The 24,536-nt window shown below is 36.7% G+C and overlaps 1 protein-coding gene across 8 annotated transcripts in view; it reads left to right on the top strand.

Moving 5' to 3' along the window:
- The window catches only part of SPIDR (scaffold protein involved in DNA repair), a 551,334-nt gene that overhangs the window by 158,048 nt on the left and 368,750 nt on the right, over nt 1–24,536 (top strand). For all 8 annotated transcript variants that reach the window (XM_020992493.2, XM_078153426.1, XM_020992496.2 and 5 more), the window contains one exon: nt 7,856–7,956. In XM_020992493.2, the coding sequence (XP_020848152.1) occupies nt 7,856–7,956 (101 nt within the window). The remainder of the gene's footprint in view (nt 1–7,855; nt 7,957–24,536) is intronic.

The raw sequence follows: 24,536 nt of genomic DNA, 5'->3' as shown, positions 1-24,536 counted from the left end.
CTGTACTCCCTTAGATTCAGTGACACTGCTTATTCTTGGTTTCTTGCTGTTATTCTTTCCTCTCCTACTCAGTGTTATTATCACTGCATTTGGTCATTATCAAAAACAAGTGTCATGTGTGTTATGAATACATGTTGACCAGTGTCAATGGAGGATCCATTTTGTGGGACATGAATTTGTATAGAGAAACTATGTCCAACCATTTGATAATAGTCTAGTGAGAGAATATGTTTAAACAAATATTCTCCACCAATTTTAAGATGTCATTTTTCTTCATAATTTCTAATAAATGTGATGAAATGAAGGCTCTTTTATAAGCCTTTAACATCATTTCATTATAGTCAAGTCATGTCAGCAAGCATTAATTAAGCATGTACTATGTGCCAGGCACTGTACTATGTGCTGGTTAAGCTCTTTATAGAGCTTTCTGTCCTACTTAATCAATATAGGCTCCATTTCTTTAGTGTCACCACCACCTTCCTTGGTGTCATGTTTGGCTCTTTCCTTTCCCTTGCCATACATATCTGATCATTTGCAAAGTTCCGCCTTTTCTACCAATTTGTAGTATGTCTTTCACCCAACTCCACCTGTCTATTACCGTTTGGGACCCCAGTTGTTTCAGGCACTTACCTCTTTTCCTCTAGACTATATAATACCCTCTTAATTGGTCTTCTTTTTCTAGTCTGTCTCTTCCCTATTTAATCTTCTTAACTGTTACCTAAACAGTCTTCTCTGAGATCTGCTATTATCATACCACTCCTCTATTCAAGGACCTTTCATTGACTCACTTTACCTACTACTGGAGAGGCATCATATTGTAGTGGAAGGTTTGCAGGCTGAAGAATCAAATGAACTGGGTTCATTTCCCAGCCCTAGTACTTACTAACTCTGTGATCCTGGGCAGGCAGCTTAACCTTTGTAAGCCTCAGTTTCCACTTCTGTAAATTGATAATAATGAATGAACTATCCATTTAACAGTATTGTCAGAAAAAATGTTTTCTAAACTTTTTTCTCCAAGGTCACTAATTCCTAGAAAGAGTCATTTACATTTACATTCGCTTCCTTACCACCCACTCATTTCCCGATAACTTTCAATTTTTGAAAATCTCAGTTGAAACTATTGAAACTTCTCTGTGAAAGTGCTTAAATGCCAACTCTGGTGATCATTTCTCAAATCTCATCCTCCTTGATGCTTTGTAGCTTTTTGACACTGTTGACCTCCTTTCTTGTCTTTGATAACTTTACTCACTGACCGTTAATATCTCACCATTTGTGATTATCTCAGCTGAGCTGGGAGGCAGGTACAAATTTCCCTTTCCTTACATTTGTATTTGGACTAAGTGATTACATTTTATATTTTTGTTCTGGAGCTGTTTCCTTTGGGGGGGTGTTCGTTCAGCATGTACTTACTAAATGTCTACAACATTTAAGGAATTGGGCTATATGCATGGTACCAAATACAAAGGTCTCTAGCTCTGAAACTATCGACAAGTCACTTAATCTCTCTGAGGTTTAGCTTCCTCATCTGTAAAATGGAGATAATAATACCTGTAACAACTCTTTCACAAGGTTATTCTGAAGTTCAAAGAACATATTGTGTGTTTGGTGCCTTATAACCTTTAAAGTTCACTATAAATTTTCAAGTATACATAATTAGATTATGGTAATTTAGTTATCAAGCACAGATTTCTGAATGATCAGATGAGCAGATTTAAATGGTTGACATGGATCACTGAATTTATGTTGTGTATTATGCTTGTGAAGCCTTTCACAGCATGGGTGATAGTTAATCTTATAAAGTAGGTCAATAGTTTCATAGGTCATTGATCATAGGTACTTTCATACTTTAAATACCTATCAGTACAAAATTTGGAATTATCCTTATTAAGGCCTTTTATAAGATGTGCTCTACACCTCTGTGTAAGTATTAAAAATGTAAGTATTTATGATATTACTTATATACTGGTTATTTAATATTGCTACATGCACATACCCTACAGTGTAGAAAATTGCCTAAAAGAATTTTATTCAACTTACTCAATTTTTGTCAGATCCATCCTTCATTTACTCTTTCTGTTTTAGTCATCTCTACTTTCTCTATTCCTACTCACAAAAGATAACCTTTATCTTCGAGTACGTACATGGGATTTCCCATTAAAGTCTTGAGAAAACCCAAATTAAAAGACGATGATCTTTTATTTTAATTTTATTACCAGATTTCCTTTAGTTCTACCTTAGATCTTTATTTTATTTTGAGCATATTCTTGCCTAATCAGTCTTTTTCTTATCCTATATTTGAGGTAAAGGGCAGTAGGGATTCTAGCCATGTACTATTTTGCCTAGTAATATAGCCTTGTTCTAAATCAGAGATGTCAAACGTGTTGCTGACAATGCTGCCTGAACCAGATTAAAATGTAATTGTGAAATATTTAACAGACTAAATAAAAACAAAATAAAACAGATAATGTGTGGTAAGTGCCTCATAAACTTTAAAGTTCACTTTAAATTTTCAAGTAGACATAATTAGATTATGATAATTTAGCTTATCAAACACAGATTTCTGAATGATCAGTTGAGATTTAAATGGTTGACAGGGATTACTGAATAGTCCCTGGCTACTATAGTGTTTCTCTTCAACAGATGTTCTGCTCTATAATAGTTAATAATAATAATAGTGAGTGGGGGCAGCTAGGTGGCATAGTGGATAGAGCACTGGCCCTGGAGTCAGGAGGACCTGAATTCAAATGTGACCTCAGACACCTGACACTAGCTGTGTGAACCTGGGTGAGTCACTTAACTCCGATTGCCTCACCAAGAAGCAAAAAATAATAATAATAATGATAGCTAGTATTCATATAGTGCTTTAAGGCTTGCAAAACACTGGGTATATATTATATTATTTCATTTGATCCTCACAACAACCCTGGGAGGTAGGTATTTTATTATTATTCCCACTTTACAGGGGAGGAAACTGAGACCAATATTTCTTTCTTGTATGAAGGTTGGCCTAGATTCCCAAAGGTTATGCCAGTTGAGCTGGAAAGGCTTCAAGTGCAGTTTTGGCAAGAGAATGTATCAGCTGTCCAAGGACTTTTCCTAGTTAAATAGGGCGAAGCAACCCAGGAAATATGGACATGGCAACCCACAAAAATTTTTTTTAGAAGTTCAAAATGACTGCCAGTCTTGTGCTACTCTCTTCCAAATCTACACCGATGATGCTGGAAAGAAGCAGAAGGGTCCTGGATTCATATAATTTAGACTGTATGTAGATATAACTTTTGGTACTCTAAATATGAGTTCCTTATTCAAAGACCAACAGATTGATATATTTCTACAACAACTGAACCTTATCAGGAATGACATTCTTGCTATCAGTGAAACCAGAAGAAATGAAGAGTTTCAATGAAATTGAAGACTGGCTTACAGGTTTCTACAGAGGGAAATGAAAGAGCTGGTATAAGTGGTTTCATGGTATATATAACAGCAGGAGAAATTAATTTCATGGGATGTTTTGGCCATCTCATCTTTCAGTGCTCATGCCGAGCACAGGCAAAAAGACTTCTGTTAAGATAATCACTGCTTATGTGCCAACATTTGTTGCAGAGGATGAAGAAGTAGAGAAATTTTATAAAGAATCTGACAAGGTATTCTCAACCAGTTCAACATCATCCTTAATCTTTGGTTGCCGCAGGACCGAATAGCAAAAACAAATAAATAAATAAATAAAATAAAATAAAATAAAATAAAATAAAAGGAATTAAGAAATTAAAGAGGCCAGAGCCTTGTTTTATGTAGCCTTACATCTTATGAATAATTTTTTCCCAGAAACAGTCTTTTGGTGCCAGTCATGATAAACTTTATACCCAACAACATCACACAAAATGAAATATATCTTAAGGGACAGGAAGTACTTGATTGTTGATGTGGATGGGAGTAATTTCAGAATTACTTGTCCATTTGTAGTCAGATTATAGACTAATTTGAGAAAAGGTCAAATTAGAAGAAAGGATAAGGAAGGTGACAGTAGAGTTAGAAGAACTCTAATGTGACCTGTTGAAGCATATCTTTGATGCTGAAAAAAATAGAACATGGGTAAAAGTGAAGACACTAACTTTGATTATCAATTTTTTTTTTAAAAAAAACAGCCTTATTGTTCTTTGATGTCTTTACATCATAATTATTTCACATGGCCCTCTACATTGAATCTTGCCTTGTGACAAAGGAAAACAGTTGAGCAAAAATAGTCAATGCAGTGACCACATCTGATAATTAAACAATACTGTCTCCTAGTAGTGCTCTGGCTGTCTGCCAAGAGAAGGTCTGTTTCATTATCTTTTCCGTGGTAACTTCACTGGTTTTATGTTACTTAGAGTTTTACTTCTTTTAGTGATCTTTTCATTTACATTGCCATGGTTATGTATATTGTTCTCTTGGGTCTGCTTATTTTGGTCTTCATTAATCTATATAAATCTTCCCATGTTTTTCTCTATTCATCATTTCATACTGTGCAATAGTATCCCATTATAGTTATATATTGAGCATCTGGGTGAGGCAGTGGATAGAGTACCAGGCATAGAGTCAGGAAGATGGGTCTTCTTGAGTTCAAATCCAGCCTCAGACACTAGCTGTGTGACTCTAGGCAAGTCACTTAACCCTTTTTACCTCAGTTTCCTCATCTGTCAAATGAGCTGAAGAAGGAAATGGCAAATCACTCTTTGCCAAGAAAACCCCAAATGGGGTCACAAAGGGTATGATTCTACTGAAATGACTGAACAACAGTAGTAATATATGTGTATATATATGTATATGTGTGTGTGTGTATGTATGTGTGTGTGCATATATGTATATATATATATACACATATATATATGTGTGTGTATATATATATATATGTATGTATGTATGTATGTATTTTTTCCCCAACTATTCCTCTATCAGTGAGCTCCACCAGTATCTCACAGCTCCCCACAGTATTTCTCACAGCCCATCCAGTATTGATTTTTCTCCTCTTTTGTCACCTTTGCCACTTGACGTGGTGTGAGGTGAAACTTTAGTTACTTTAATTTGTATTTCTCTTGTTATTAGTGATTTGAAGGATGTTTTCATGTGGTCATTTACAGTTTGAATTTCTTCTGAAAACCTGTTTTAGATCTTTCAATTACTTATCTTTTGGGGAATGACTGTCCTGCTTTTTGTGTATCTGGTCTATTCTAAGGATCTCTTTTCCTGTTTTTTTTTAAAACAGCACCAAATTGTTTTGATGGTTACTATTCAGCAAATTATAATGCCTCCCCATAACCCCCATGATCAAATATAAAATCCTCCATTTGGCTTTTGTATCCACCAAAGTGTAGTCCAACTATGTCACTCCCCTACCCAGTAAACTTTAGTGGCTCCCTATCGCTTTAAGGATCAAATACACATTTCTCTGTTTGACTTAAAAAGCCCTTCATAACCTATTCCTCTCTTACCTTTACACCTTAATCTCCAATGTGTACTCTTCAATCCATTGACACTGGCCTCCTTACTGTTCCATGAGCAGCAAGGCTCTAGGTATTTTTTTTAGCGATCCCCCATTCCTGAATTCCACCTACTGACTTCTCTGACTTCCTTTAAGGCCCATCTAAAATCCCATCTGTTACAGAAAGCCTTCCTTAACCTCTCTTAATTCTAGTGCTTTCCCTCTGTTATATTTCACCTGTACATTTCTTGCTTTATATATATTTCTTTGCATTTTGTCTCCCTCATCAGATTGTCCTCCTTGAGGGGTAGGGACTATTTATTTTTGGCTCTTTTAGTATTCTTAAGGCTTAGCATAGGATACTTACAAGGTTAAAACATTTGACTTAAGGTGACCAAAAGTTACTCTTGTATAGTTTACCTCTTTGCCAAATGGAATACTAATTCTTGACTAATTTAATTACAGTAGGCTCTTCATAAATGTTTTTTGATTGATTGAAAACCGTTTATAATCTGACCCTTTCATAACTTTTCAGTCTTTCCTAGACTTCACTCCTGACCCTCTGACTTTATTTTTCATGCCATGAAAGTCTCCTTACCATGGAAGTTCACTTCACTCTGGATTTTTTACACTGTCCCTGTGGTCCTTTCCCTTGATTGTCCAGTTCTTTCCAGGAACCCCATTTGAAAGAGAATGCTCAACTCAGCCATGTCTTCATTCTTTCCTGACTCTCCAGGATTTCTCTACCATGCCCTCACTTAGGGTAACTTTTATGTGTTGTCTTCCCTCACTAGAAAGTTATGTCTTAGAGGGCACAAGGAACTGTCTTATTTTCTCCTATATTTGCATTCTCAGCTCTTAGTATAGTGCCTGACATCTTATACCTTACCTGGCTCCAAGGAATTTAAAATCCACTCTGGCCTACTTTCTGTTCCTGGAACAAGATACTCTGTCTCCTAACCCCAATACATTTTCATTGACTATCCCTCATGCTTGAAATTCTCTCCCTCATTGTGTCTGCCTCCTGGCTTCCATAGCTCCCTACACGTAGTCTCAGCTTAAATCTTACCTTATCCGAGAAGCCTTCCCTAGTCCTTCTTAATGGTAATTCCTTTCCTCTGAGATTATCTCCAATTTATCCTTTATATTTCTTGTTAGTATATAGCTATTTGCATATTAACTTCCCTATTAGATTGTGACTTCCCTGAGTATAGAGATTATTTGTCCCTGTCTTTGTATCCCCAGCACTTAGTACCATGCCTAGCACAGAATAAGCGCTTGCAGACTTTTCTTGACTTGTCTAATATTTTGTAGTATAATTTGAAGTCTTATAATACTATATTCCCTTCACTTGTACTTTTTCTCATTATTTCCCTTTAGGTTTGGACCTTTTGTTCTTCTAAATGAATTTTTAAATATTTTGCATAATTTATTATAAAGTTATCCCTAGGCAATTATTGGTTAAGCACTATATTTGTAAATGGATTCTGGTAATGTCATTTTTTTTACTACATTGGCGCATCCAAAATACAAGCCCTTATGCAAATCTCCCTTTATTTATATAAAGTGTGTTTTGTAGTTGTATTTATGTATGATCCATGTGTCTTGGTAGAGTACTTCCAGATATTTTATGTTTTTTGTAATTACTTTGATTATAATTTGTCTTATCATTTCTTCTTGGCTTTTATTAGTACTGTATAGAAATACTCATGATTTTTTGTGGATTTATTTTGTGTCTTGCTGACTTACTGAAGTTATTGTCTTAGTTTCTTTGCTGATTCACTTGTATTTTCTAAATAGAACCTCATGTTATATGCAGATAGTTTATTTTGTCTTATCTTTGATGATATGTTTACCTATACATTTATTCTCATTTTTTCTTACTATAGCATTTCGATGATTATACCAAATAATAGTAGCATTTTGCATCTGTTTGTACTTGAAAAGCTCCTAGAGTTTTCCTATTGATACAAGTAACTCCTTATTAATTGTATATGTATTCTCCATAAACTTGCAAATGTACATATTGTTTCTTCTGATAAAATTTAAGTTCCTCTAGATCAGAGGCTGTTTCATTTTTGTCTTTGAATGCCCAGAATGTATCACAGTGATTGGCACATAATAGGTGCTCAATAAATGCTTTTTTACAGACTGATTGAACTTGAAGTTGTCTACCACAATAGAAGTACAGATCTATATTTCTTTTTTTTTCCTCTAGAAGTCAAAGCTCTCTTTTAGAGATAAAGCTCTGAGGAGAATTCCATGACAAGATACTTATAAGTTTAAAACATTTGACTTAAGGGGACCAGAAATTACTGTTGTTGTATAGTTTACCTCTTTGCAAAATGGAATACTAATTCTTGACTAATTTAAACATTTTTTTTCCCTCAATAGGGGGGGACTAGCAGAAAGGTTAAATCGATTACAGAACAGAGAGCGGTCTGCCATAACTTTTTGGAGGCATCAGAGTTCATCTTCTAACAAAACGCTTCCAGGTAAAACTTGCATAAATATGTATGCTGGGAAATTACCAGATGAACTTATGTGGACATTTCAATTGCATTATTGATTATGTATATTATACTTTGTAAATGGATTATATTTTCCTTATGTTTCAATCATTCTCTAATAAAATTTGCCAAGCGTACAAATCCATACTCCTAAGATCAAACAAGAGCCTTAAAGCCACAGAAATTTTTCTGATATATATATATATTTAAACTAATTTTGAAAACCTTTCTATGATGCTAATGGAGTAGAACACTGAATACACATACATTTTCAAGGATTCAAGGGTAGTTCCTTTCCTGAACAACCCTTTCTCTATTCTTCCATTTGTCCTTTGTGGGGAGGGGTAGCAACTTTTTTACCCTAGAATCATTTCTCTAGGTTAGAGAACATTAACCTGGAGTTTGTGAATTTGTTTTTCATTTTGATCACTATATTTCAGTATGATTGACCTCTTTTGTATTTTATTTCATGCATTTAAAAACATTATTCTGAGAAGGGATCCATAAACTTCACTGGACTGCCAAATCAGTCCAGGATAAAAAAAAAAGTTAAAAATCCCTGTTCTAGGAGTTCTTTTTTTTTTTTAATTTATTTTATTTATTTTTAGTTTTCAGCATTCACTTCCATAAGCTTTTGAGTTTTCAGTTTTCTCAACTTCCTTCCTCTCTATCTCCCCAAGACGGCATGCATTCTGATATAGGCTCTACATATACATTCATGTTAAACATATTTTCACATTAGTCATGTTGTAAAGAAGGATTAGAACCAACGAGAGGAACCAGGAGAAAGAAGAAACAAAACAAAACAACAAAAGAAAAAAAAAGAGATCAGATAGGATTCTTTGATCTTCATTCTGACTCCAGAGTTCTTTTTCTGGACGTGGATAGCATTTTCTGTCATAAGTCTTTTGGCGTTGTCTTAGATCCTTGCGTTGCTGAGAAGAGCCAAGTCTATGAAAGTTTGTCATCACACACTGTGGCTGTTATTGTACAATGTTCTTTGAGTTTTGCTCACTTCACTTGGCATCAGTTCATATAAGTCTTTCCAGGTTTCTCTTAGTCTTCCTCTTAACATTGTTCACCTAAGCACATCACCCCAATTATGTCTCTCTGAAAGGTCTTTCTTAATTTATGAATCCATCTAAAGCCAAGTTCCTGCTAACCTAAAACAAATCTGTTCTTTTGGAATATTTTCATTTGGAGTCCCCACTATAGGCTTGCACTTTTTTTTAAACTTTGATTTATTTATTTAAAGCTTTTTAAAAAAATTTTGAGCTCCATATTCTCTCTTCTTCCCTCTAGCCCCTCTCCTATTCACTAAGAAGCAAGTGATATATCAATTATACATGTGAAATCATGCAAAACATATTTTCCTATTTTACTTCTAAATTAAATTTGTAATCGTTCACACTTTTAGATGACCTATACACTCAAGAACATCTGTGTTCTTTGAGTGGTGTGCATGCAGGGATCTTCCTTGAGGCAGAGGCCTGCCATCAGGTACCTATCTACCTGTCTAAGGCACCTGTTTTACATAGCTGTCCCTCTTTTTCCTTGCCACATGTTGAATTTTACAAATTATGGTGCTAACTCATATTTTTTTGAAGTCCATTTTATTTGGTTTTATTTTTTAGTCAGGAAAATAACATCCTGAGTATAAAAATAAGTCTGATTATTGAGTCTTTAGTCTTATATTTCATAAAATGTCAACCAGAACAATATGATGTTTTACCATTCAAGAGCCCATCATACTCATAGTGCTTTTTTGTTGTAGTGATCTTTGTTATTGTAACTCATTACAGATGTTGAAGGCATGTGCTTAAGCATCTCACATACCATTAGCTTTGAGAATTGGAGTAACTTTTTTGGTACTACCCTCACCCTTTTGGTCTCTGTTTTCCCAGTACCTGGCATACAATAAACACTTAATAAATGTTTATTGACTGACTCAACAAAATGATCTCTTCTACTAATAATCTAAAGTGATATAGTTATGCCCTAATAATTTTAACATTTCTATCAACTCAGGGAATACAAAGAAGGGTAAAGGGCAATTTGCCATCAAAGAACTCACAATCTAATGAAGGAGATGACAAGCAAAAAAAAAAAGATGGACAAAGCTATATACAGCATAAATAAGAAAAGATTAAGAGAAGGAAAGGCGCTAGAATTAAAAGGGGTTGAGAAAGGCTTCCTGTAGAAGATGGGATCTTAGCTGGGACATAAAGGAATCCAGGGAAACCAGTAGGTGGAGATGGAGAGGGAGAACATTCTAGGCATGGGGGGATAGCCAGAGAAAATGCCCAGAGCTGAAAGATGGGGTGTCTTGTTTGTGGAAAAGCCAGGAGGTCGGTGTCACTTCGTTGAAGAGTATGTATTGGGGAGTAAGGTGTAAGAAGACTGGAAAGGTGGGAGGGGGCTAGGTTATGAAGGGCTTTGATTCTGCAGGTGATAAGGAGCCACTGGAATGTATTGAGTAGAAAAGGTGACATAGTAGTAGTTGGATGAGTGGGGATGGAGGGAAGTTTAAGAAAAAAGAGAGCTAGAGAAATGAACTGGACATCTTGCTTTTCCTAAAGTGCCTATAGGGAGGAAAACCCTAGTTGCACAAGAAAAAAAAAATCAGTACATTATCTAATTGTATATTATCCATAAAGATATTAGAAAAATAGACAGGTGAATTGAACATTAATTAAGCACTGCTGTGTGTCAAGCACTATACTAAACGTTGGGGATATAAAACCAAAATACAAGAACAGTCCCTGCTCAAGGAGTTCAGATTTTAATAGGGAAAGACAGAACATACTGGGATAAGCTGTGTGGAAGGAGAGCAAACTTAAGAGTGAGCTAGAGGTGAAGTGAGAGATTTTGTATATTATGAGAGACTTTGTCAAATGAACTGCTGAAATCTAAGTCTACTCCATTAGCATTCCCCTCACTTATTAATGGGCAGCTAGATGGTGCAATAGATATCGAGTGCCAGGCCTGGAGTCAGGAAAACTCATGTTCCTGAGTTCAAATCTGATCTCAGACAATCCCTAGCTGTGTGACCTTGGGCAAGTGAGTAAACCCTATTTATCTCAGTTTCCCCATCTGTCAAAAGAGCTAGAGAAGAAAATGGCAGGGGCAACTAAGTGGTGCAGCGGATAGAGCACTGGGCCTGGAGTCAGGAGGACCTGAGTTCAGATCCGGTCTCAGACCAGACACTTGACAATTACTAGCTGTGTGACCCTGGGCAAGTCATTTAACCCCCAATTGCCTTGCAAAAAAAAAAAAAAAGGCAAACCACTTCAGTATCTTTGCCAAGAAAGACCCCAATGGGATCACAAAGAGTCGTTCATGACTGAAACAACTGAACAACAGCAATCTGACTTATTCCCCTGGTCTTTTCCTCCGTATAACCAGATAAGTCTATCTATTTATAGTCCTGTCATACTAAAGCTTCTGTTTTTCCTTCTTTGTTCTTCACCCAAATGCTGTCACCGAGCCTGCGCATTTTGATGCATGGTCTTCCTTCCTAAAGTTTGTCATCTTGATATATAATGCTTTAATCTGTTTCTTTTGAATGAAAGACAAATCCTTCCTTTCTTCCTTCCTATCCTTCCTTCCCTTGCCATGTTATAATCACTAGTCATAGCCAATCAAGTCTTAGAGACATCTTGTTTTCTTTTTTGTTACTCATGCAACGTACATTTATGTGGATAACAGTCTATAATTAGTAAGACTTTTTTATATACAGAATTCTATTTCTCCACTGATAGTCTTATTTCCCTTGTGTCCTATGTGCTACTTTCTGTGGTGTCTGGCTTAGCAAAAATATGGGGGATAATTTTCTTCCTTCTCATTTCTTTCTAATTGAAAACCTATATGAACAGATCAACAAGACTCCAGCCATCTACAGCCTTTGTATATGGAAACAGTAGTTGTGTTTGGTACGTGTTAAATTCAGAATTAAAAAAAAAATTGGGTTGACTTGAAGACCTATGAAGAAACTTCTAATTCTGAGCTTCTAGAATTCTTTGTGGTACTGTCAAAACAAATCTCTGGCTGGGTTACAAGCAATGGCTGGATAAATCATGACCATTTCATGTGATATGCATGCTGTCAAGCAAAATTTACCTTCCACTGGAGGGGGCAGTTTGTTGTTTTCTTAGTTACACTGGACATTACTAATTTTCTATCATTATCTTTATAAATGTCCCAGTCCTGACTCAGCATAGTGCACTGTACCGGAAAGACAGGAAATTCCAAAGTTCTTATAATGTCTTCTGTAGCTTTGAGTAGAAGTGTTCAGTAAGAAAAAAGCTATTGTTTAACTGAGTGGAATAGGGAAAGAATTACATTTTGTAAGAATTCCCCCAAACATTGGTTTGCTTAAGTGTTTATCAACCAGTTCCCTTTCAAATAGTATAGCCAAAATGGGAATGGGTTGTATTACTGTGGTGGGCATGGAATGCAACATAAATCTCAAATGCATACTAGTCAAATAAAGGTATTGTACCAATCCTCAACTGTTATTTAGTGACTGTAGTGTACAACTCACTCTACTTACTGGATGATATAAGGAATACAAGAGAAATAGACATGCTTCGTAGGGTTGACCATTTAGTTGAGGAGAGAGGGCATACCTATATGAAATAGCTAATAACAAATGTGAATGTATGATGATTTCATGGAAGATGGCTGAAATTAAAGTAATGGGGGAGAGGGTGGCCTGCCCTAATGGAGATCTGAGACTGGAAGGATCAAGGGAGAGAAATGGGTAAAGGGAAAGCCAGAAGAGGGAGAATGTCTGCAGCCTCCATACAGGAGGAAAAGCATTTCAACTATGGAGGGTAAGGGGACGGCATCTTCTGAGGCAAAGAGTCAGGATATGGAATGCAGAGTTCAGGGAACAGCAGGCAGGCCAAGAGGTTCTGGGAGACTGGAATAGTGAAAATTGTTGGAAAAGCACAATCACTTTAAAATCTCTCACATTAAAAACAGGCACATATTTGGCTCTGATTACATATTAAGCTGAAATATAATTTCTTTCATATATATTTATTTCTTTGTTGGAAGGGTTCATGACTTCAAAATAGAAAATGATAAATGAATGAAAAAAGCATTTTTTGGTATATTGTCTCCAAGAATGTATGCTAAAATTATGGTTTGAAAAATATTTTACTAATTAATAAATATTAACTACTAATTACATAACATTGCATATGTACACACATACCCCACACTCAAGATACTTGTTTTCTACCATTCTGACTTTCAGTGAGCTATTCAAATATAACCAAAGACCTCAATAAAGGTCACAAATAACTCCCTTTGGGCCTTGTTTCATTGTCACATGAAGTGATATTTCTGATACAATATAAGGCTCTATTTTTTTAGATTAGGGTGACCTTTGAACCCTCCCTCTTTGATCTCCAGTCTTTATGGCAAAGAAATGGCCTTTCTTCATCACAGTCATGGATTAATATCATTGACTGAGTATGTAAATGCATCCAGTCACAGCATACACCTTTTCTAACAAGAGGATTTTAGAAACCAAGTGATTATTTTATGAACCACACCTTTTTTTGGGTTCTTGTTGTTGTCCTTATGAAGTGTACTTGTCCCACCCGATCTTTTCTTATTTATGTCCTCCAGAGCATGAGACATTATGGTTTACAAAATTAAGCCATTTATTGTATGTTGTAATCCCTTGATGGGAGGGATGGTTTGGGGTTTTTTTTTCTTTTGGTCCTTTTCATCTTTTTAGAATTATTCAGTTCTCTGGTAATGAAAAAGAACACATATTCATTTAATGTAATATAATACACAAGTGACCTTTCTCCACCAACATTTTCTACCTTAAAAAAAAAAAAGAAATCTGAACATTTTTGTTGCTTGAATGTTAATTTGTGTCTTTTCTCATTTTTTATTTTTTAAGATACTTCCCTGCCCTATACCGTACCCTTCCACTTCTACCACCCAAATGCACTCTTAATAATCAAAGCCCATTCTCCTGTGCCTTCTCTTCCTCTAGGGCCATTAGAAAGTCACACCTTGTTTTGTCAGTCACGTTGGAACTAGTCCCACCTGCTTCCCAGATTTTTTTTTAGTTTATTTTCCATGACAATATTTCATTGCTATTTATTGAGAAACCATGTCATTTTCTTTCTTCCCTGGTTTCTGACAGGGTGGTGGTAGAGAAGCTCAATTGGGTATGTATCAGGGGGAGAAGGGGTGGGGAGAATAATTTCCAAGACAGATACTTGATTGTCTTAAGCTATAACAAGTATCTAGATAGTATCTCCAATGAGTTTTCATTTGATTGTATTTGTGTGATGTCAAATCCACACTAAAGAAATGGAAACATAGGGTTGAGGCATGAATTAAGTTCTAGGCACATTAATGTTGGTCCTGCTTCTCAGTTTTTTACTCTTTGGCATCTGCTCAGGAACAGCTGGGACAAGTATTTTCACAATGCCTTGGATATCAAGAATCGTAAACTAAAAATAGCCATGTATGTTCCTAAATGAAAACCAATAAACTTCAATATCACATCCTGCAATCCTAAGAAGGCTTATCTGTCTGCTTTTTTTTTTTTTTAACTCAAACTGCTATTAGCGTAGAGACATTTTTCAGGACAAGAGGTATTAACTTTTTGTTTCATAGACCCCTGTGGCAGTCTAGTGAAGCCTAGGGACCCCTTCTCAGATTAATGTTTTTAAATGCATAAACCTGCAGGAGTGGGGAACCTGTGGCCTCGAGGCCACATGTGGCCCTCTAGGTCCTCAAGTGTGGCCTTTTGACTGAATCCAAACTTCACAGAACAAATCCCCTTAATAAAAGGATTTGTTCTGTAGAACTTGGACTTAGTCAAAAGGCTACACTTGAGGACCTAGAAGGCCACATGTGGCCTCAAGGCCGTAAGTTCCCCACCCTTGGATAAAGTATAATCCATAGGATTACAAAGGAAACTAATTATATTGTGATAATGATATATTTATTTTTCCCATACAAATTCACAGACCTCTTGAGATTTTTTTCAAGAGTCATGAAGGACGTCCCCCAGGTTAAGAACCCCTTTCTAGTGATTATTGGTTTGTATATTTTTTGTGGATGCAAGTTTTATCTAAACCTTTAAGGAAAAGGGAATCTCTTTCTGTGGGAATATTTGAGCTTTTCTATAAGGTTTTCCAAACCAGTTGTATTTTAAAAGCATACCAAAAATTTCTTCATGCTGAATTTAGCTCAGAATTGACAAAGCCCCAATTATACAAAAGCAGACTCTTAAAAACCATGTAGGTATTGCAAAATAAGATGCTATCGGGCTTAACCAGTGTTGAGGTTTGTGAGATCTCCCTCTTGGCATATGCCCTTATACTCTTCCATCTTGTCATTCTGCACTTCAAAAATATTGCAGGACAAATTTGTGGGTAACCTAGAACCATCTCATGAAGAAAAATGCCAGGACACTTTACAAAGTCATCCTGACTATACATATTTCTCTTATATTGTGGGTGGCCTACCCAGGCCGTTCTCTGGATTAAAAGTGCCTAGTTCTCCTCAGTAAAAGTGTTCACTTCAGCCTAGGGTTTGTCAGAGTAACTTCCAATTATCAATCTAAAATAGACCTTTAGCAAGACCCAAGTTTACAGAAAATAACTCAGGATTTTAGGTATCTTTCATTCCACTTTCTTCCTCAGATTTAATTTCCCTTATGTCCCTTTTCCTTAAACAATTATTTCCTGAGTCCTCCCACCATGACTTTTACAAAATTACATTCACCACCTCTCTAATTTTTTGGTGCCGCATTTTATTGCACATTGTCGCCTTTGTGAGTTGTTGGGGTTTTTTGTTTTGTTTTTTGTTTTGTTACTTTTCCAGATAGAAAACTGGGCACCAAACGCTGGAACAGATGCCCTTTCTGGTTTCTGACCCTCTCAGATCTCAGGCTTTCCAGGCTGAGAAAATTGCCAGATATGATGCAAGGAGATAAAATAATGGAGTCACGATTATCTCAGATGTAAAACTTTTCCTTCCAAATTTGAAAAGTTATTCAGAGTCCCTTTCTGTAGTCATTGCTGCCTTTGCTATTCAGTTGTAGGCATCACTGGCTGCTTTTTGTAAGTTGTTTTGGCTGAGTTTTGTGTTTTTTATATCCCTTCCCTGGTAAACTTGAGAATACTTCTGAAAGTTTTAGAGTAGTTTTAAAACCCTAATTATTGGGATGGTTTAAGGAGAGTGAGTTATTAATCTTTACATTTTATTGCTTGACAGTAGTCAAGTGGTATGCTGAGTATTGTATGAAGGTTTAAAGGAAAAGAGGAAAGGATCATAGAATAGCATCAGGACTTCATGCTCTCCCGTGTTATCATTGCCTCCATACCCTCCCAGTCCTGGTCAGTCTCCAATTCCCTTTTGTCAGGTTGATATTCCCCATCTGTAAAATGGGGCACCTACCCTCCAGGGTTGTTGTAAGGGGGAAAAATGAGGTTATACCTGTAAAATGCTTTACAAACCTTGAAGCTTTATGTAAACACTCGTTCTTATGTAAGCTGTAGAGGGACAATGTGGTGTAATGATTAGAAAGCTGGACATATATGAGCACAGATCCCATCTCTGATGCTTGTTAGCTGTGTGACCATGGGCAGGTCTCTTAAAATCTCTCAAGCTTCAGTTTCCTATTGTAAAATGGGGACAATAACTATAATATATACTTCACAGGGTATGTATGTTCCTAAATGAAAACCAATAAACTATAATATCACTTCCTACAATCCTAAGAAGGCTTTATTTCTCTGATTTTTTTTTTCCTCACTCAAACTGCTAATAGCACAGAGATTCTTTTTAGGGCAAGAGTCCTTAAGTTTTTGTGTCATGGACCCCTATGGCAGTCTGGTGAAGCCTAGAGGCATTAGATAATTCCTGTCTTCAGGAAGCTTATGGTCTAATTTAGGCATATGAAATACTATAGAAATTGCCTGATATAAGATAGAACTTGATAGGAGTATATATTTAAGAGCTAAAAAGTACCATAATAATTCTGAAGAAGGAAAGATCATTTCTGACTTGGGAGATCAGGGTAGCCTTCATGTAGGAAACACATTTGAGTAGGGTCTTAGAAAATGGTTGGGAATATAGCAGAAAGATGGAGACAGAGCTGTTGATGCGACAGTCATTTGCCTTTTGTAAGTGCTTGATCAATATCTTTTGAATGAATGATAAGCCTCTTTATTAGCCACACTTTGACAGGAGTGGTAGTTTTAACCCAAATGGGGACACGGCACTCTATTCCATCCTAGAATAGCTATGTGCTTAGGTTAGGGATTCAGATAATGTTGTCACCTTATGTGTAGGACCAAGCAGAAACTTCTTTATCTTCAGTCCACAGGATGGGGCTGTAGTGAAATCTTGGTCCTTCATTACATCATCAAATTGTTGTGGATTTATACCAGAAGCTCTTTCAACTTTCTTAAGGCAGACAAGTGTAATAGAGGCAGCTGGATGGTACAGTCGATAGAACCCAGGGCCTGGAGTCAGGAAGCTCTGAGTTCAAATCCAGCCTCAGGTATTTACTAGCTGTGTAACCCTAGGCAAGTTTGCCTCAGTTCTGTCATCTGTAAAATGGGAATAATAATAGAACCTACCTCTCAGTGTTGTTGTGAAGAAAAAATGAAATAATATTTGCAAAGCACAGTGCCTGACATCTAGTAGGTGCTATATCAGTACTTATTCCTTTTCCTTATTTCCCTATAATAACTTAGTATTATAGATTTAGTGCTAGCCTCACACGTCACCTAGTCCATCTTATAAATGATGAAACAGAGGTCCAGACAGGTAAAGTGAAGCCTGAAGTTATACAGGTCATTAAGTAGCAGGAATAGGATTTGAGCCAAGCCCTTCCGACTCCTGATCCAGCACTTGTGACACTTGATTTGAGGCCTGACTTGTGCACTTACTAGCTACTGAACAAATTACCGAATTGCTTTGAGCCTCAGTTTCCTCATCTATAAAATAGGGATAATATTTACATGACCCACCTCACTGGGTTGTGAGAAAAGGGCTTTGTAAAGAATGTATCTATATCTATGTCTACATTTAGATGTAGATCTATAGGCTATATCAGTATCTTTAGCTAAACATACATATTTCCATATATATGTGCACACATTTTTCTCTATACATGCTTTTATATATATATACATATTTCTATATGTTCACAGAAACAGATTTCTCTATATATATTTCTATATATTTTGTTGTTGTTCAGTCATTTCAGTCAGTTCCAACTCTTGGTGACCCTGTTTGGGGTTTTCTTGGCAGAAATACGGGAGTGGTTTGCCATTTCCTTCTCCAGCTCATTTTACAGGTGAGGAAGTTGAGGCAAACAGGGTTAAGTGACTTGCCAAGGGTCACACAGCTAGTAAGTGTCTGAGGTCAGATTTGCATTCAGGAAAATGATTCTTCTTTATTTGAGGCTCAGTGCTCTCTTCACTGTGCCACTAGCTGCCCATTTCTATATGTACACACACACACAACATATATATATATATATATACGTCTGTATATACACACATTTATATATTTCCCTCTCTATACACACATATGTTTTTCCATATATATTTATACACATACACACGTATTTATGTAGCTGTGTGACCCTGGACAAGTCATTTAACCCCATTTGCCTCAGTTTCCTCATCTGTAATATGAGCTAGAGAAGGAAATGACAAACCACTCTAGTGCCTTTGCCAAGAAAATCCTAAATGATAGGGGCAGCTGGGTGGCATAGTGTATAGAGCGCCAGCCCTAGAGTCAGGAGGACCTGAGTTCAAATCCGACCTCAGACACTGACTAGCTAGCTGTGTCCCTGGGTAAGTCACTTAACCCCCATTGCCCCCCCCCACAAAAAAAAGAAAGTCCTAAATGGGGTTACCAAGAGTCAGACATGACTGAAATGACTGAATAACAATAGTTATCTGTCTACCTATGAAAATGTGAGTTAGAGAGAGAGAGAGAGAGAGAGAGTGTGTGTGTGTGTGTGTGTGTGTGTGTGTGTGTGTGTGTGTGTGTGTGTACTCAATACATCTATCTATGTGAATCCTTTGTGGGGAGTGGTGATTTCTTTAATATTTCCCTGTAGTTCAGGATTGCAAAGCTTGAATTCCCCTGCAGGTCTTTTCAGGGAATCGGAATCAGGATAGGTTTGGCCCCATGCCTAGTTTCACAGCAGATGCCAGGGAACTCTTCTGAGCTGCTTTGAAATGCCGGCAATAGCCTTGTTCTAAAGTTACCCTTTCAGTTAATGGAGTGGGAGAAGCCATGCTCTGGTGATCTTGATTTTCTGTGTAGAAATTGAAGAGTAAGGGGGAAGGAAAGCTCAGAGTTAAATAATACCTCCTAGATTGGAGGATCTAAAAATGCCCATACTAATTTAACTGATGCAGCATTTTTTACTTTGAATTAAAGGGTAACTAGGAGTGGAGAATGCCATGCTTATCATTAACTAACTAGCTTGCTTTGGTAAATAATAAAACAGTAGTTTGTTTCCTTGCAAAAGGATTGTTAAAGCAGCACAGAAGGTGGAGTTTGGACCTCCCTGATGGAGACAGCTTCACCTCTGACCATGTTTGGTTTTTTTTTTCCCAAAGAAAGACCAAAAAAAAGAAATGGTTTCTTTCCTACAGTAAATGCCTGAATTTCCATTATAATCTTTTGTTTTGTAGTAAGCTGTATTTTTCCCCCCATTTAAAAGAAGCTCAGACTGCTATTTAGTTTAGGTGTAAGAAGAGAGACTGGAATAAGGGATGAGGAAGAATGTTGAATTTCTAGTCTGAAATCTCTCCCCCTCCTTTTATTTTGCTTATTAAAACAGCCATTTCATGTTTATTCCTACAATCATCTTTAGGCCCTTCTGACTTATCTAACACATCCTTTGTTCCAGTTAAAGGAAGGCTGATTATAACTTCTTTGGACTTTTTCAGTGCTGTTTTGGCAGGAGAAGATTTAGTTTAGTTCCTCTTCTTGCTTCCTCTTTTCCCTGGGGTCAAATGTGCTGCCTTTGGAATATCTCCAGCTTCTCTCTGACCAATAAAGCCAGAAAACCAATTACCGGATTCAAGCTTGGATTTTACTCTCTATAATACCCAAATCTCAATGCATCCAATGATATTTAAGTTGGTTGTTGGTGGCTTTGGAGGAGAAGAGGTCAAATGAACTGTTAACACACAATCACCTGAATCATTAAAATCAGAAAGCAGGAATATAATATTGGGCCTCTAGAATATAAGGCTATGACTTCATATCCTGGATATTTGTGATTCTAAATGACCTTTTTAATAGTAAATTAGCAGAGGTATGAAAAGTTCATCCTTAGAGGTTATTAGACTATCAAAGCATTTAGAATTTTTATTGGGAATAATTAGAGAGCTTAAACAACTCGACTAAGGATGATATAATAGCCAATTCTTGATTATTCATGGGGCTAAATAGTCCATTTTATAGGGTCATCTAGCTCTCTTGCTTCTCCTTCTCCTTACTTTTCCCCTTCATCTTAGCCATTTAACTCCTTGTTAACACCTCCAGAAAATGATTTGTATAGGATGTGAGACACATACCAGTCTCTAGGTTCCCTTCCAGTTCTAAATCCTATGAAGCACTGTCTGTTTTCTCATTTACTCTTAAGAGTAAAGAAGAAGGCCTCCAGGGTGAGGAGTTTGATGCTGTTGGACAATTCTTTTGGATCAACTGTGGATTTCATTTATCTAGGCTTTCACTGTCCCTCAACACTATGGATAATTTAAAAACTGTTAATGTAATAGTATTTTGGGATCATTTTCTTTTAGCTTTAAGTTTTGAAAAAAATCTTTCCTTTGTGCTTTTTAATTTTTTTCCAGAAATAAGACTGCAAAATTACCATAATGGGATCAACCATCTGAGGAAAAACTTGCTTGTTGGAGGAGTCTGTATTTGGTTTGGCAAAAATTTATATTTAGGGGGTTAAATTCAGCCACTGTTAATGACACATATTATCTATATGTTGAAAATCTTGCTTTTGGCCTTCAAAAAGGTCACTGTTATTGGCAAGGCAAAGTTTTCTTTGGCTTTCTAAATTGCTTATCATTTTTCTTTCCAACATAGTTCACTGTTACTCTGGCATCTTGCTACAATGTGAAAAAAATTTATATATTGTACTTAGTAAAGACTTATTGAATTGAATTGATATGCTCTTTTCATCTTTTTGAGGCAGTTGGTGGCTCAGTGCCTAGAGCACTGGGCCTGGAGTCTGGAAGACCTGAGTTCAAATTCAGCCTCAGACACTTCCTAGCTGTGTAACCCTGGGCAAATCACTTAACTTCTGATTGCCTGACAAAATGGCTTCAGTGGAGAAGGAAATGGCAAACCACTCCAGTATCTTTGCCAAGAAAATCCCAAATGGGGTCATAGTTAGAGACAACTGAAACAACTGAGCAACAGCAGCGATTTTTCCACCAAGCTCGTTGTTGCTTATTCCTCAGCTCAATTTTTTTCTTTTTTTTTTTGAAAGAAGAGATTATGGGATTTTATGCGTAGTGTCTTCTTGAATAAGCTGCTGTCATAGTTCAAGCTCAGTCTTGATACCCTTGACATCTCTCTCAGGAGAGATTCCAGGTAGGGTGAGTGCATCCTGTCCTTTCAGCCCTTGTGTTTGCATGATTTTCACTGAAGTAAGAATACCCGGTCTGTGGATTTCTGGTTCCTGATTAGACTCTAGTCATTCAATCAATCAATCAGTAAGTACCTTCTGTGTACGAGCACTATGGTAGACCCTGGGGAAGAAACAAAGTTTAGATCAGAGCCTTTTCCTTTATGGACCAAGTCTGGTTAGAGGCAGTGGATGTGCTCTAGTAAATTTGAGTTAATCTTTTTTTTTTTTATTAAGTTCCTTTATTAGTTAGGAAAAGTCATTTCACAGAATCTTAAATTTGGAAGGACCTTAGAGGTCATGGAGTCCAAGCTCTAATACGTCATCAACACATTATTAAACAGTCTCTGAACAAACACTTCAGTGACAATATTCCACTGGAAAAAAATTTGGCCCCTGGATTTAAAAATAAAATCACATTAGAAAATGCAGCAGATTATTTAAAATCACATAAGCAAAGGAGAAACTATCATGTGTCTATGTTGTTACTACTAATAAAGTCAGTCCATCGCTCAAGTAGTATTTATCAAAAACCTAATATTTCCTGGGCATTGTGGTAAGCACTGGTGACACAAAGAAAGGCATAATAACAACAATAATAATAGTAATAATAGTAATAGTGATAATGATAATGGATCCCTCCTCTTAATGAGTTTATCCTCTAATGAGGGAGACAAGCTGCAAATAATCGTGTACAAACAAGATATAGAAAGGATAAATTGGGAATAGGGTCAGAGAGAAGCTACTAAGATTAAGGAGGGCTGAGAAAGGTTTCTTGCAGAAGGTGAGACTTTATCTGGGACTGGATGGAAGCCAAGGAAGTGCCACTGGATTACAAGAAAGTTAGGAAGAAACTAGATTATGACAGACTTTGAAAACCAAATATATGGTTCTATATTTGATCCTGAAGGTAATAAAGAGCCACAAGTGTATTGACTAGGGAGTGATATGGTCAGATCCACATTTTAGGAAGATCAGTTTGATAGTTGAGTAGTAAATGAACTGGAGAGAGTTAAGGAAGGTAGACCAACTAGCAGGCTATGCAATAATGCAGATGATGAGGACCAGCACCAGGGTGGTGGCAGTGTCAGAGGAGAGAAGGATGGGTGTGTGTGTGCGTGTGTGTAATGTTGCATAGATAGAAAGGACAGAATTAACAAATGATCAGCTACGGGGTTAAGAGAGAGTAAAGAGTCAGGAATGATAACTAGATTGTGAGCTTAAGTAAGTGGGAGGATAATGGTGCCTTCCAGAGTAATAAGGAAGTTTTGAACAGGGGAGGGTTTTAAGGGAAAGATAATGAGTTCCATTTTAGACATGTTGAGTTTGCAGATGTCTGTGGAACATTCAGTTTGAGATACCAAGTCAACAGTTGGAGATGTAAAACTGGAAGTCAGCAGAGAGGTTAGGACTGGAAAAGAAAATCTGAGAGCCAGATGCATAGTGATGATAAATATTAATTCAAAATATTGATGATATAGTAATGTCAAAATAGGGCAGCGGGGTGGCACAGTGGATAGAGGGGTGGGCTTGAAGTTAGGAAGACTCATCTTCCTGAGTTCAAATCTGGGCTCGGATACTTCCTAGCTGTGTGACCCTGGGGTAAGTCACTTAACCCTGTTTGCCTCAGTTCCTCATCTATAAAATGAGCTGGAGAAGTCAAAATATTAATGATATATTAAATTCACAATGTCACAAAATTGGGGCAGCTAGGTGGCACAGTGGATAGAGCACCCACCCTGGATTCAGGAGGACCTGAGTTCAAATCCAGCCTCAGACACATAACACTTACTAGCTGTGAGACCCTGGGCAAGTCACTTGACCCCATTGCCTAGTGCCCCCCCCAAGTCACAAAATAGTATATCCTTAAATATAGTACTACATTAAAAATTCCACAGTATGAATGTTTTTTACTTCCTCATCAGGAATTCTTGTTGTAATGATTTGGCTAAACTTAAGCCATTTTCTGGACAGGTAGGTGGTACAGAGAATAGAGCACTGAACCTGAAGTTAGGGAAATATGAGTTCAAATTTGGCCTCAGAAACTTATTAGCTATGTGACACTAAACAGATCACTTAACCTCTTTGTCTCAGTTTCCCCGTATGTAGAATGGGAATGATAATAAAAGTACTTACCTCCCAGAGTTGTTTTGAGGATAAAATGAGAAGACTTTTAAAGCACTTTGCAAACCTTGAAACACTATATAAAAGCTAACTATTATTATTTTTATTATTATTACCTTAATATTTCTAACTTTACGTTCAAGGAATTTTTTCCTTTTGCCTGCATATATAGAGCCATGTTGTTTAATCATTTTTCGGTTGTGTCTGACACTTCATGACCCCATTTGGTGTTTTCTTGGGCAGAGATACTGGCATGGTTTACCATTTCCTTCTTCTCATTTTACAGATGAGGAAACTGAGGCAGAGTTAAGTGACTTGCCCAGGGTCACATAGCTAGTAAGTGTCTGAGACTAGATTTTAACTCAGGAAGGTGAGTCACCTAAGTTGTCCATATATAGAGCCTTAGTTTCAACAAATTTTAGGATTTCAGTGTTTGCTTATTTTATCGATGAGAAAACTTATGTTCCTCTGAAAAGACAGTAACACTTTTATATTTTGGATGGAAGGTTATGGGCCTGAAAATTAAGTAGTAAAATGCCTAATTTTTACAGAGCAGTAGAAATCCTACTCATCATTCATTGTAACATATAGTTGGGTAATTAAAAGAGTTTTAAAAATCCATTGATTGGATGCCAGCCTAATGATTTATTCAAGTGGTGGCTAGCCTAACTTACCAAGTGACATTGGGTGAGTTGTATCGCCTTTCTAGGGGTTAGTATCTTTATATACAAAATAAATGGGATTCAGCTATATGCTTCTCCAGAGTTATCTAGCT

Source organism: Phascolarctos cinereus, unplaced genomic scaffold, assembly GCF_003287225.1.
Source record: "Phascolarctos cinereus isolate Bilbo 61053 unplaced genomic scaffold, phaCin_HiC Scaffold_4;HRSCAF=312, whole genome shotgun sequence".
Lineage (NCBI taxonomy): Eukaryota > Metazoa > Chordata > Mammalia > Diprotodontia > Phascolarctidae > Phascolarctos > Phascolarctos cinereus.
The sequence above is the reverse complement of the archived record's forward strand: the minus strand, read 5'-3'. Positions and strand labels throughout refer to the sequence as shown.